Here is a 14,276-nt window from a genome sequence, read left to right on the forward strand (position 1 = left end):
GAGGAGCCTGATGAAGAACATCAAATGGAACTAAGTGTTTTTTCAACTTCATAAGTCAGCCTGAAGACACTTGAGACAAAGTTCATCATCCTCAAATGAATGAACAATTCAAGATTTTCCCCAAAAATGGTTGTTGTAATACACCAATCCTTCCCTTGCCAACCAATTTGCCTTCAGTTGATAAAGTGGCTTGGGACAATCTGCAAAACTGGTGCCAACAATTTGAGTACCGATGGCCGGAAAATACAGGTTTATGTGAGGCTCCAGAAACATGCTTACTCTGAAAGAAACCAGAATATTCCTAAACATCACCAAAGGCCAAACTGAAGTCATGTCTGAGGAAATGCAAGATGGTGGCCAAGAGATGAAGGATTTGGAAAAGTTGTAAGTAAAGTGAGAAAGAGGAAGAAATTAATACAGTTGAAGTGATAACTTCAGCACAGGAAGGCATGTTGGCAGCACAGTCAAGAACCACTGCAAAGAGCCAAACGATCTAAGGCTGTGAATTCATAATCCATTCCTGCTTCTGTTGAGATCTTTGTGCTGCAAGCCTCTGGTGTCTAGTGGTGTGTGGTCCATGGCAGAACTCTCTTGTCAGACACAGAATGTTGGCTTTGCCTGCAGCTCCATGCAGGTCAGGCCCGGGCCTGATGCTCCCAAAAGGATGACCTCCCTCTTCCCGTTACCCAACTGCACTTTCCCATCCCTAGGCCCAAAAGATAACATGTTACGCACTGAATGTGCTAAGAGAAATAAGAAAATGATGAAACAATTCATTGCAGTGGGGAGGGAGAAGTGACCTGGTTTGAACACACCAACACCATTCCCTTCAGATGGCCATAGCTTAATAAAGAGTAAGTGGTGGAGAGCCCACAGATACGCAGACTTCCACCCCAGTGACTGCTGTGCTGTGTCCTAGCCATTCTCAGTGTTGCTGATGCCTTGAGTACAGATATAAATGTCCGGACTCTGTACTTCAGGTTTGCCAAGAAGTGACTGCTACTGCTACTTTAAATATTTAGTTACACAGAATATAATTTAGTTTTGTTTTAATTACTAGATTTCTTTTTTAAGTAGTTTTAGGTTTCAGAAAAATTGAGCGGAAAGTACAGGGTTCTGAAATACTGTCCCAACCCCTTCCTCTACTATCAACATCCTGCACCAGTGTGGTACATTTGTTGAACCTACATTGGCTTATCCTGATCACCCAAAGCCCATAGTTCATGACAGGGTTCACTTTTCGTGTCGTACAGTCTCTGGGCTTTGACAAGTATATAATGACCGCCTATATCCACCATGATAGTTTCAAAACAGTTTCACTGCTCTTAAATTTTCATGTTGCATCTACTCAATATTCCCTTCCTTCCAAATCCTGACTACTGATCTTTTTACTGTCTCCATAGGTTTGCCTTTTCTAGAATGTCATACGTTTGGCGTCACAGTAGCCTTTTCAGATGGACTTCTTTCATAGCAATATGCATTGAAGGTCCCTTCTTTTCACAGCTTGATAGGCCACCTGTTTTTAGTGCTGAATATTCCACTGCCTCCATGTACTTTGTTTATTCATTCACATACTAAAAGTCATCTTGGGTGCTTCCAACTTTTGGCAATTACGAATAAAGCTGCTATAAACAAACAAACGAATGCCAAATGAAGATCCTAAAGTTGTGGACCTATATTTATATAAATTTGGAATTCAGAAGAGACCTCAAGTTTGAGATTAAAAATTTAGAAGTCATTCATTTATAGATTATATTTGAAGTCATATATTTAAAGCAATTGGATGAGGTAACTAAGAAGCAAGTGCGGTAGAGGAAAGACAGCTAAAACAATGTCATCAAGAAGGAGACATAGAATACAATCTATACAAGAAGAAAGCTTGTCATAAGAGCATGCACATTTCATCCAAAGTAATAAGAGAAAAGGCAGACTATATGGTACAGATGAGATAAATTGGCAGACACGGTGATAGGAATATCTAAAGTTCTATTATTGTTTCTATTATCTTAAACAAGAAGAGATAATTGGCTGAGAGTAAACATGTAGAAGACATGATGCAGTTTTAAACAGAAGATGTGAAATAGCCTAGGAGAGACATGAAATAGGTTGTCTAGTAAAATGAAATAGGGATGCTAACAACACAAAAGTACACCTGAGGTTGTGGTCATGAATTTGAAGTAAAGCCAATCAGCATGGTTATATGTTTATTTTCCCAGCTGCATTCAGTTATAACAAGTGTTGGTGCAAAGGAGAAAGCTAGAATTAACCAGAGATGGGAATATGCCAGAGGAATAGAAAGACGGAAAAGAGAGCAAGGGAGTTGTGGGAGTATATAAAGGAATAATTTATAAAGGTAGATAATGGAATCTAAGTTGGGATGGAGACAAGTAAAAAACTAAAATCATGAAGTGAGTGGGTGAGGGACAGTAAAACATGATAGGACCATAGATTATTAGTCTCAGTGAGATCAAATAATTAATGGAATTGAGAAAATGAGAATGAATTAGACAGATAAGAAGTACTGATCAGACAGTAGGATACTTGATACTAAGATTATGAAGGGAGTACAGTCAATGGTAATGACAAATTCCAGACTATGACCCTTGAAGCAGGTGGCTGAAGTAGGGAGGAAGAAAGGTCTTTGGAGAGAATGAGATCAAAAAAACTAAGAAGCTAGGTTATTAGAAAAACCATCTATATAGATAGTGAAACTGCTATAACTTAGGAAAAGCCTAATGATTGGAGAATGACAGTGAGCCAGGAGCTAAAATCTTCAAAGAATGATGGGAATCCCAAGGATGTGTAGATAACTGCAACAATAGAGGCTAGCAGATGGGAAAGTCTGAGAGCATCAAATTTGAAGCTGTGAGTTTCTAAGGAGGGAAGAGGAAAACAGTCTGGAAGAAGCAAGGACATTCAAAGGATACTCACACATCTCCAGGCCAAGGTACAAAGGCAGGGGAGGAGAGAAAACAGTCATCACTTGAGAAGCAGTAGACTCAGGGCAAGCCCAGTTTATATAAAGTGAAGGCAACATTCAGAATCAGGTTGAAGATTAAAGAAACTGTGCTTATGATGGACTATGAGTTCCAGAGTGTAAAATGGAATGTCCCAAAAGCTGGGTAAACATGGACAACAGGAGTCAGAAGACAGGATATACAGAGTCATGTGGGGATCAGGATTTGAGTATTGATGGAAAACCCAAGAGTCTTGGATGTCTTACAAGGCCTGAAACAGCCAAAACAGAAACAAAATTCAGTGAGGCTAAAGGTTGAGGGTAGGAAGAAGAACAGTGGCAAGAGCATGCAGAGCTCTGGAATACCCTGCTTTACTCCAGTTTGGGACAACCAGGGTGCACGAGTCAAGGAAGGGGCAGTACTACCAGAGGAACATGGAATTCTGGGCATCCCTTTCCTACTATTGATGGGGGATAGGAATGCGAACAGACTATATGAGTGTGGAGGAGTTTTTACTTGAAGTGCATCGAGGAAAGGTAACTACTGCTGGGTATCCAAAGACACTCTCAGTTAACGAATTTGTGAAATTGTAAACCCGAAAACATATATACTATGCATTAGCTCATAACCTCATCTCACAAATGCTACTGCTCCCTAAAAGACAAGGTCTGAAAAAGCTGTCCTATATCTTCAATAAAGAGACTTTCAATTAGGCAAAAGCTTATTTTCTACAATCAATAAAAGCTACACATACATACATCCCCAAGAAAGGAAATAATAATCTTAGATGTGGTCCCTGCATGAAAACCTACTTATAGCAAAATGCTCTTGTGTTGGAGTCCCCAAGACCACTCTAGGTTCGAAGATTTGCTAGGAGGACTCACAGGACTCAGCACATAGTTGCATTTATGGCTATGATTTATTAGAATGAACAGATACAAAGCAAAATCAGCACAGGGAAAAGGCACAAGGGGTAAAGTTCAGAGTCCTCGTCCTGTGGAGTCACAGAGGATGCATTTAATTCCTCCAGCAATGAGATGAGACGTATGAAAAGTTGTTTGCCAGGGCAAGTGAGAGACTCAGTATCCAAAGGTTTTTACTGAGGGCTGGTCATACAAGCATCCTCTGCCTAGGACATAACAAAATTCCAGATTCCAGAAGGAGAGCAAGTGTTCAGCATAAATCACACTGTACAGTTTAGGCACAGTTCTGGGAATGGTGGGAACCTCTCCGAAATCCAAGTTTCCAGATGCCATTCCAGAACCAACCCTACAGGGCGTGCCTGGGTGGCTCAATTGGTTGAGAGTCCAACTTCAGCTCAGGTCATGATCTTGCAGTTCACGAGTTTGAGTCTCACACTGGCTCTGTACTGAGAGCTCAGAGCCTGGAACCTGCTTCAGATTCTGTGTCTCCCACCCCTTCTCCCAGCTCATGTTCTTTTTTCTTTCTCTCTCTCTCTCTCTCTCTCTCTCTCTCTCTCTCTCTCTCTCTCTCAAAAATAAACAAACACTAAAAAAAAGAAGAAGAACAAACCCTACAAACAGACCTTTAGGAATAGCAGTTTCGGCCCTACTTTGTTAACTCTCTTCTATACAGCCCTATCTTGATATTTACATTTTAAGAGAACTTTAATATAAAACAATGCCATCTGTGTGTAAAATAATATAGATTCCTCAGGAGTTCAATTCCATTTAAAAGACTTGAGCACCTCGGTGTCTCAGTTGAGCATCCAACTCTTGATTTTGGCTCAGGTCATGGTCCCAGGGTCATGGGATCAAGCCCCTACATCAGGCTCCGTGCTGAGTGTGGAGCCTGCTTAAGATTCTTTCCCTCTGGGGCGCCTGGATGGCTCAGTCAGTTGAGCGTCCGACTTCAGCTCAGGTCACAATCTCGCGGTTCGTGAGTTCGAGCCCCGCGTCAGGCTCTGGGTTGATGGCTCAGAGCCTGGAGCCTGCTTCCGATTCTGTGTCTCCCTCTCTCTCTGCCCCTCCCCCATTCATGCTCTGTCTCTCTCTGTCTCAAAAATAAACATTTTTAAAAAATTAAAAAAAAAAAAAAGATTCTCTCCCTCTGCCCCTCTCCCCTGCTCGCTCCCTCTCCCTCCTTTCCCTCTCCCTCTCCCTCTCCCTCTCCCTCTCCCTCTCTCTCTCCCTCTCTCTCTCTCTCTCTGACTAGGGGTTCCTGAGTGGCTCAGTCAGTTAAGTGCCTGACTCTTGATTTCAGCTCGGGTCATGATCTCACAGTTGGTGAGATCAGGCCCTACATTGGGGCTCTGCACCAACAGCATGGAGCCTGCTTGGGAGTCTCTCTCTCCCTCTTTCTCTGTGCCCCCCCCTTATTGAACTCTCTCTCAAAATAAATAAACTTTAAAAAAATAAATAAAAACCTTGAATCAAGCTATATAAAGTTTTGATCAGTTATGAAAAAAATAACAATCTTCTACAGTATAGTGGAATAATGAAATAGCTTGCCAAAATATATAATAAACTTTAAAGAAAACATGTAACAATTAGAAAAAGAACATGAGGTGGGCACCTGGGTGGCTCAATTGGTTAAGTGTCTGACTCTTGATTTTGGCTCAGGTCATGATCTCATAGTTGTAAGGCAGAGCCTCACATAATCAAGCCCTGCACTGGGCAGGCAGCCTGCCAGCCTGCTTAAGATTCCTTCTCTTGCTCTCCCTATGCCCCTACCCTGCCTGTTGTGCACATACACACAGGAAGGAAGGAAGGAAGGAAGGAAGGAAGGAAGGAAGGAAGGAAGGAAGGAAGGAAGGAAGGGAGGGGAAAGACAGAGAAAGAGAGAGGAAAGAAAGAAAGAAAGAAAGAAAGAAAGAAAGAAAGAAAGAAAGAAAGAAAGAAAAGGAAAGAAAGAAATTCAAAGAAAGAAAAAGAAAGAAAATGTGAGAATAAAAAAGGTGAGTAAACTTATTAAAACAGTTAGAAAAGACCAAATCAATAAAGCACAAATACAAAATTTCACATGTAACTTATTTAACTTTTGTTAATTGCCTAATGTTCTCCTATACAAAAATAACATTTTATGTAGTTCTTCCTCCCTCTTCAAATGAACCAAAGATCTTAAAAAAAAAAATACTGAACTGCCATTATAAAGGACAAAATATTAGTACTTAAATAATGCTTACTAGTAATGTAAAATAATTATATCTAGAGATACTTAACACCTCTCCTTGCCCCTCCCCACCAAAAAACATCATACAGAGGAGTCAAACTGAATAAGGCTTTAGGAAGAATACCAAGACACCCTGCAAAATAACATGCTTCCTCCCCCACACACTAAGAAATTTAACCCAAAGGATAATTTACTTTATAGGACTTCTTTTGTATGAAAAAAACTGTGCATTAAACACTCGGGGTGGAAATGGACATAGGGTAGAAATCATTAGTTTTTAATTCTTGTCATTATTACTATTATGACACCAAAAAAAAAATATCTAAAATAACCACTTTCTTCCCAGTCCCCAGAAATGTATTTGAAACTTTATGGGACTGGTTGATTTTATTAGGTACTAATTAAATTAGTCAATTGAAATCCAATTAGGAAAGAAAATACAGTAATTTGAACAGGGAAAGTTTATTATAAGGAATTATTAACTATAATAGGAGAGTAACTATAAAGAGAATTCTAAAGAATACCCTAAGGCTGAGGGAGAGAACACCAAGAAAGAGCAAACCTGGAAGGAGGATCCTCTCCCTAAAGCTGGTATTCTAACAGCTTACTACAAAAGGTAGGACTGTAGCACAGTAGATGGCAAAGTTTGCTAGACTTCCCAGGCAAAGCTGGACCACAAGCAAGCAGGACACAGCCCACTGGGTGCAGGTAGGCAAGTAAAAATAAAGGAAATCAGAACTCCTGGAGCCAGCTCACTGGCAGAATGGTGTAGGGCCCGAAGTCCACAGTGTCTGTGTCTGGAGGTCCACAGGAAGATCTTGCTGAACCAGGACTAGGACTATGAGCTCGAGGAGGGAGTGCATGCACTGGCTGCACAGCTGGAGCACAGCACCACGGGACATCCCAGAACCTACAGCTAGAGCAAGAAACAACCACCACATCGCACCAGAACCATAAAAGAGAAGACCCTTCTTTTGCAATGTCTCTCTAGCTCCCTCTACTGGCTCAATTTAATATTGTGCTTGCGCAAAGAAGAAATACATAAGTAGATAAGGTAAGAGGGTAGATCTGGAACCAAGAGGCAATAAATTGGTAACTGGCATAGGATATAGTTAAAATACTCACTTCTCCTGATTACCTAATACTCATGTTAGCACCAAAAAATTCTTATATGAATACATTTTTTAAAAAAGCATTTTCTAATGTAAGCTGAGAATGTAACTTGGTTTAACCACTATGGAAAAATATGGATGCTCCTCAAAAAATTACAAATAGATCTACCATATGATCTAGCAATCCTATTTCTGAGTATATACCCAATGGAAATGAAAATAGGATATAAAAAAAATGAAAATAGGATATAAAAGAGATACATGCACTCCCAAGTTTACTGCAACATTATTCACAATAGCCAAAATATGGAAAAAACCTAAAAGCTCATCAGTGGATGAATGGATAAAGAAGATGTGGTATATATAGGTACAATGGAATATTATTCATCCATGAGAAAAAAAGAAATCCTGCCATTTTCAACAACAGGGAACTTGAGCAAACTGTGTTAACTAACATAAGTCAGACAGAGAAATACTGCAGGATATCACTTACATGTGGAATCTAAAAGAACCACACTCACGAAAACAGGGAGTTAAAAGGTGGTTACCAGGGCTGGGAAGTGGGGGAATAGGAGAGATGTTGTTTAAGGACACAAACTTGCAACTAGCAGTAAATAAGTCCTAGAGATCTAATGTACAATACATGAGTATAGACAATAATATTGTATTATAATCAAACTTGCTAAGAGACTAGATCTTATGAAAAAGAAATAACAATTACGTGAGGTGACAGAGGTGCTATTACTACAAAGGCAATAATATTACAATATAAATACATCAAACCAACATATTATACACGCTAAATTTACATAACGTCAAATATATTTCAATTTAAAAAAAAAAACACATTTGAGCAACCTGGAACTCTCCTCAGCAGGACCTGGGAGCCCCTCTGTCCATAATTACCTTGAATGCTCACCTTAAGTTAAAGAAAACTAATTAGACCACCGGAAGCGAGAGAGGTGCTGTGTAATCACCTAAGAGCTGAGGCCTTTGGAACTCCTAAAATGCCTGATTACCTCGGTGCCGATCAGCGGAAAACCAAAGAGGATGAGAAGGACGACAAGCCCATCCGAGCTCTGGATGAGGGGGATATTGCCTTGCTGAAAACTTACGGTCAGAGCACTTACTCTAGGCAGATAAAGCAGGTTGAAGATGACATTCAACAACTTCTCAAGAAGATCAATGAGCTTACTGGTATCAAAGAATCTGATACTGGCCTGGCCCCACCAGCACTCTGGGATTTGGCTGCAGATAAGCAAACACTGCAGAGTGAACAGCCTTTGCAGGTTGCGAGGTGTACAAAGATCATCAATGCTGATTCGGAGGACCCAAAGTACATTATCAACGTGAAGCAGTTTGCCAAGTTTGTGGTGGACCTTAGTGATCAGGTGGCACCTACTGACATTGAAGAAGGAATGAGAGTTGGTGTGGACAGAAATAAGTATCAGATTCACATTCCGCTGCCTCCCAAGATTGACCCAACAGTTACCATGATGCAGGTGGAGGAAAAACCTGATGTCACATACAGTGACGTGGGTGGCTGTAAAGAACAGATTGAGAAACTTCGAGAAGTAGTTGAAACCCCATTACTTCATCCGGAGAGGTTTGTTAACCTTGGCATTGAGCCTCCCAAGGGTGTGCTGCTCTTTGGCCCACCGGGTACAGGCAAGACACTCTGTGCTCGGGCAGTTGCTAACAGGACAGATGCTTGCTTCATTCGAGTTATTGGATCTGAACTTGTACAGAAGTACGTTGGTGAGGGGGCTCGAATGGTTCGGGAGCTCTTTGAAATGGCCAGAACAAAAAAAGCCTGCCTTATCTTCTTTGATGAAATTGATGCTATTGGAGGGGCTCGTTTTGATGATGGTGCTGGAGGAGACAACGAAGTGCAGAGAACGATGCTGGAACTGATCAATCAACTGGACGGTTTTGATCCTCGAGGTAACATTAAAGTGCTGATGGCCACTAACAGACCTGACACTTTGGATCCAGCACTGATGAGGCCAGGGAGATTGGACAGAAAGATTGAATTTAGCTTACCTGATCTAGAGGGTCGGACTCATATTTTTAAGATCCACGCTCGCTCAATGAGTGTGGAAAGAGATATCAGATTTGAACTGTTAGCACGACTGTGTCCAAATAGCACTGGTGCTGAGATTAGAAGTGTATGCACAGAAGCTGGTATGTTTGCTATCAGAGCACGGCGAAAAATTGCTACTGAGAAGGATTTCCTGGAGGCTGTAAATAAGGTCATTAAGTCTTATGCCAAATTCAGTGCTACTCCCCGCTATATGACATACAACTGACCCCTGAAGACTTTCACGAAAACACTTTTCATTGGAATCCTAACCTTATTAAATAGACTTGTTAATAACCATTAAACACGTAAAAATAAAGCATTTCAAAAAAAAAAAAAATAAAGAAAACTAATTAAAAATCTCTCACCACTAGAAAAATAATTAAGAAATTATTATGTTATAAAAGAACAGTATGATTTACAAAAGGATTCAAAAAATGCTCCCTCCGATAGAGATCTATAGACTGTACCAATGTAAATTTTCTAATTTGTATACTGCACTATAATTATGTATGATGTTACCATTGGGGGAAACTGGAGGAAGTGTATATGGAGCCTCTCTGTACTATAACTGTAACTTCCTGTGAGTCTGTAATTATCTCTAATTTTAAAATTCATTTAAAGATGAATTCCAAGACATCTAGAACAGTTCAACTTATAAAAACATGCTATGGAATATGTTTTCACTGCTAATATTTTTTAAAAAAAACTCTTAAAATACAATGCTGAAAAAGTAATAGCATTATATACATACTTCTATAGTGACACTTCCCTCTACCGCATGCCAGCAATGGAAGATACTGAAAATTCTGTCCTAATTACAAGTTCCAGTCCAAAGACTGCGAGACAGAAGCTTCCAATGTTCTACTGGCAATGCCAATAGTTCTTTACCAATTGTCCCTTGAAATAAATATCAGAGAACACTGAAAGGTTTTTTGTATAAATATACCTTATTCTCCTAAGGAAAAAGAAAGTTATCTTTCGACTGCCTTAAAAGAAAACCAAAAGAGAACAAATGTTCATAGAACATCTTTTTAAAATATTATGCAGACTTTGGGTCACCCCACTAATTTTCTCTCATTTCAGGATGGAGGAGAATGATGTCCTCCAAGAAAAATTATTACAACATCTAAAGGTCTTAGGGTGTCTGACTGGCTCAGTCAGTGGAGTGTACAACTCTTATCTCAGGGTTATAAGTTCAAGCCCCACACTGGGAGTAGAGATTACTTAAAAAATGAAATCTTAAAACCTTTTAATAAAATCTTAAAATATCTTGATTTTGTTGACAGGTTTCATAGGTACACTAATTTCTATAAAAGAATAAGAGATGGAAATCAAACTAACATCTACGCAACCTAAAGTCAGTGACTTGAGCTTCTTTCTAAATAAAATTGTAACTTGCTAGAATGAAGGTAAAAATAAGTTCTAGGTAAACCCAGCAAAAGACCGTCAGAATGATCAAATGTGAAATTAGATCAGCCCAAATGTAATAAACAGTTGGAAGTTCTACCATTCCCCTACATTAGTGATTATCAAATCATATTAGAAAATTGTGCTGAAAGAAGAAAAGAGCCCCAGGTGGTTGGTTTTGTTTTGTCTTGTTTAGTTTTTTTAATACTCCTTAACTTGGAAATCTTTTCCTCAAGAAAATAACACAAGGAAAGGTACCTCTCAATCACTCACGCTATGCCGTATGGTACTTAACACTTCAGTGTCTCATTATATGGTTTTTGCTGCAAGCCAGCAAGCACAAGTTAAGAAGTGAAGAAGGATATACCACCGAAACAAGCACATCTCTGAATTACTCCACAAATGATCAAACTACCTTCTGTTAATGATGTGTTATGTATTTTTTAATGTATGTGTAACGGATGTATTCTCCAATATTAGGATCAAAGTGACTCATGCAAATCCTTTCTTTCTAGCAGTGTGGTCTACGTTACTCAGTACAAACAGAGTTATATGTTCATAACAAACCTAATAATCATCCTTTACTTGCTATATCCATATTTCATTTTGATTCACACAGCAAAGCATCAGGGCAGATCCCTGGGAACAGGGTGATTCGAAAGATATAAACCCTGAAGCCAAAAATCTCTTCCCAACTAACCTTCCACAAGGCCTGAAATTAACATCATTAGAATTCCACTTCTTGTTAGGGAATTTTATGGAGATCCATTTTGTAAGCGTATATTGTATTACTGCCCTGAATTTTATTACAAAATAAGAATACTTGGCAAAAATCAACCAGTCAGAAAATTAACACAACAAAAACTGAAACACTTCCCCCTCACTTCTCGAGTATGACACATAACCAACCACCTATTCAAAGCATCGAGGTAGGTGCTATGTAATAGTGCTAGTAACAGTGTATCTTAAACACGAGATAAAGCTTTTAAAATCCGTATGAATTCAATACTTTGCAAGAAATTTTTTTTGCAGTATTTCTACTTGTGGTAATACCAAAAACCACAGAAATTTCAGCTGGTCGGGCATAGAGATGATTGCCATTTCTGCTCTAGAAACACCAGAAGAGCACGGCCTGGTCAAATCTGCACACTTTAACATTTACAACTGGGGGCTTGCAATAATTGGGTTTCAGTCTTGCTCTTCTCACACATCTCAGAGGGCAATCATCTTGCTTCCTCCCTTCAGTTGTTATTGTTGGTTTTCTCTTCTACAAATCAATCAGCTTTTCTCCCAGGACATGGTGCCCCTGAGTTTGAAGTCACTGAGTAATCACTTGGACACCCCCACATCTCTATTCTCATTTTCCAATTCTGCTAGAAATACAACAAAGAATACCAGTTCATTTATTTTCCAACTGGTTTAATTTTCAGCTTAGTGTACAATCAAGATTTAGTTGGGTACAGCCTTTAGTCTTTTAGAGTACACACTCAGGAACCAGCTGGCTTTGGTTTAAACCCTGGTTCTACCAGTTTCTGGCCAAGTGACCAAGGTTACTTAACCTCCTGAAACCTGTTTCATCGTCTGCAAAAATGTGGTAATAATTATAAAACCTTCCTCACACGTCATTATGATAATTGTACCATGGCCATCTCGTAGTAAGTGCTCAATGATTGTTGTCTGTTATTTTCTCTCTCATGTACAGTTCCTAAATAAAGCTCAATATGTAAAATGTAACATGGGTCATGGAAAAAAAGCAAAAGAATATTAGAAATTTTCAAGATATGAAAGCAGTTTTCACATCTTCTCTAAACAAGGTAGGATTCTATCAGGTGCAGTGTCCCTCAATGTAACAATGAGTTTGGTCGATACTGTATAAAATTTTTATATACCTTTTATTCATTTTTTTCAACAAGTTCTTTATTCTGATATCAGACAGACTTAATTCAAATATTAATTGTATTACCTGGGCAGGTTATTGAACCGTTCTGTGCCTCAGTTTCCTCAAATGTACAGTGAAGATAATAGTAGCTACACCTCATAAATGACACCGAGAACCATGCCCAGCACAGCAAGTGCTAAGTAAGGATTAAGTAGCTAACTACAAAGTTCTGTGTTGCTAGCAATGTGCTAGATGTTGGAGATTCTGAAATAAAGGACATAGTATTTGCCTTCAAAGAAGTCAAGAAAGATAATCTCAGTATAATTTGTTTAATATCTACAAAGGAAGAAGGCTTGAACCCTTGAATACACAGATAAATGGACTCTTTCAGAATAAAAATATTAAAAAAAAAAAAAAAAAAAAGCCCAAATCTTGAAAATTAGCATTTGGGGTAGGTGATGGGTACACTGAGGTTCAATATATTACTCTTTGTACTTTCACATATGTTGGAAATTTCACACAATGAGAAGTTGTTTTTAAAAACAATACATCATTTTCTCTTTCAGAAGATAAGCCAAAATGATGTAATCTGATTTTTTTCACATCAATGTCTTTATATGACAAACTTTGTTTAAGACCATGTTTAAGATTCAGAGGTGTTAATCCTCTTGACAAGACTGCCACCTGGTGGATTACCTTAAATTCCACCATTTACATTTTATAATTTAAACACATGAAATGCTACATATAATCTAATAAAAGGCAAGTTTCTTTTTCCAAAAAATACAAATCCAAGTAGTAACAAAATTTCCAATATCACAGGAAATTCTGTGTGTTATGCTGAACAAAGTATTGTTTGAAGAACCATTAGCCTAAAGCAATCTCAGTCAATTTTAGTTTGGGTATTTATAGAGGTCATCTGACAAAACGTGGTAAAAGAAAGAGAAAAGAAAAGAAAAGAAAAGAAAAGAAAAGAAAAGAAAAGAAAAGAAAAGAAAAGAGAAGAGAAGAGAAGAGAAGAGAAGAGAAGAGAAGAGAAGAGAAGAGAAGAGAAGAGAGAAGAGAAAAGAAAAGAAGAAACTTAACATGGGTTTAGTAATTAATGCCAGATATATGAACCCAGAGTTGTTAGATAATACCATCAAGATTAACTATATTAAAATAAAACCAATATAGTAAGTGGTTATATATGGAATGAGTTGTTTTGTTTTTAATTCCTAATTCTATACAAACGGGCACTTGTGGCTTAGGTAAAATTTCTTTTTTTTTTTTTTTTAATGTTTATTCATTTTGAGAGAGAGCTCAAGTGGGGGGGGGGGGGGACACAGAAAGAGGGAGAAAGAATCGCAAACAGGTTCCACACTGCCAGAATGGAGCTTGACATGGGGCTTGATCCCACAAACTGTGAGACCATGACCTGAGCTGAAATCAAGAGTCAGATGCTTAACCGACTGATGCACCCAAGCACCCCAAATATCTAATAAGAGCAATATACACTGATCAAAAAAAGGGCTTATCTCAAACAACTTAAGCAGAACTTGAGATAATGTGCTCTGTAAAAATCCCTTAAAATTACTCAAAAAGCATGATGATGAAGAAATCGATGTTGAAGATTATTCAGTCTGAATGAAATTGTTTTACGAATAGGAGAGTGGGCAAAATGCCCCATTTCTAAGTTATTATTTTGCATAATATATTTAGAAAGC

The 14,276-nt window shown here is 38.6% G+C and overlaps 2 protein-coding genes across 7 annotated transcripts in view; one reads left to right on the top strand and one right to left on the bottom strand.

Annotated features, from left to right (window-relative positions):
* The window catches only part of RABGAP1L (RAB GTPase activating protein 1 like), a 770,330-nt gene that overhangs the window by 664,314 nt on the left and 91,740 nt on the right, over nucleotides 1-14,276 (bottom strand). The window lies entirely within an intron of this gene.
* On the top strand, nucleotides 8,153-9,604 carry LOC124510205 (26S proteasome regulatory subunit 7). The gene has a single exon (XM_047076982.1). It carries the CDS (start codon nucleotides 8,209-8,211, stop codon nucleotides 9,508-9,510), a length of 1,302 nt encoding a protein of 433 aa, XP_046932938.1. The 5' UTR covers nucleotides 8,153-8,208; the 3' UTR covers nucleotides 9,511-9,604.

This window comes from Lynx rufus, unplaced genomic scaffold (genome assembly GCF_022079265.1).
Source record: "Lynx rufus isolate CCGP_SWC_20201006 ecotype Redwood Valley unplaced genomic scaffold, mLynRuf1.p SCAF_15, whole genome shotgun sequence".
Classification (NCBI taxonomy): Eukaryota; Metazoa; Chordata; class Mammalia; order Carnivora; family Felidae; genus Lynx; species Lynx rufus.

Coding starts and splice junctions, on each gene's coding strand:
- LOC124510205 (XM_047076982.1), top strand. CDS start 8,209: ATGCCTGATTACCTCGGTGCCGATCAGCGGAAAACCAAAGAGGATGAG.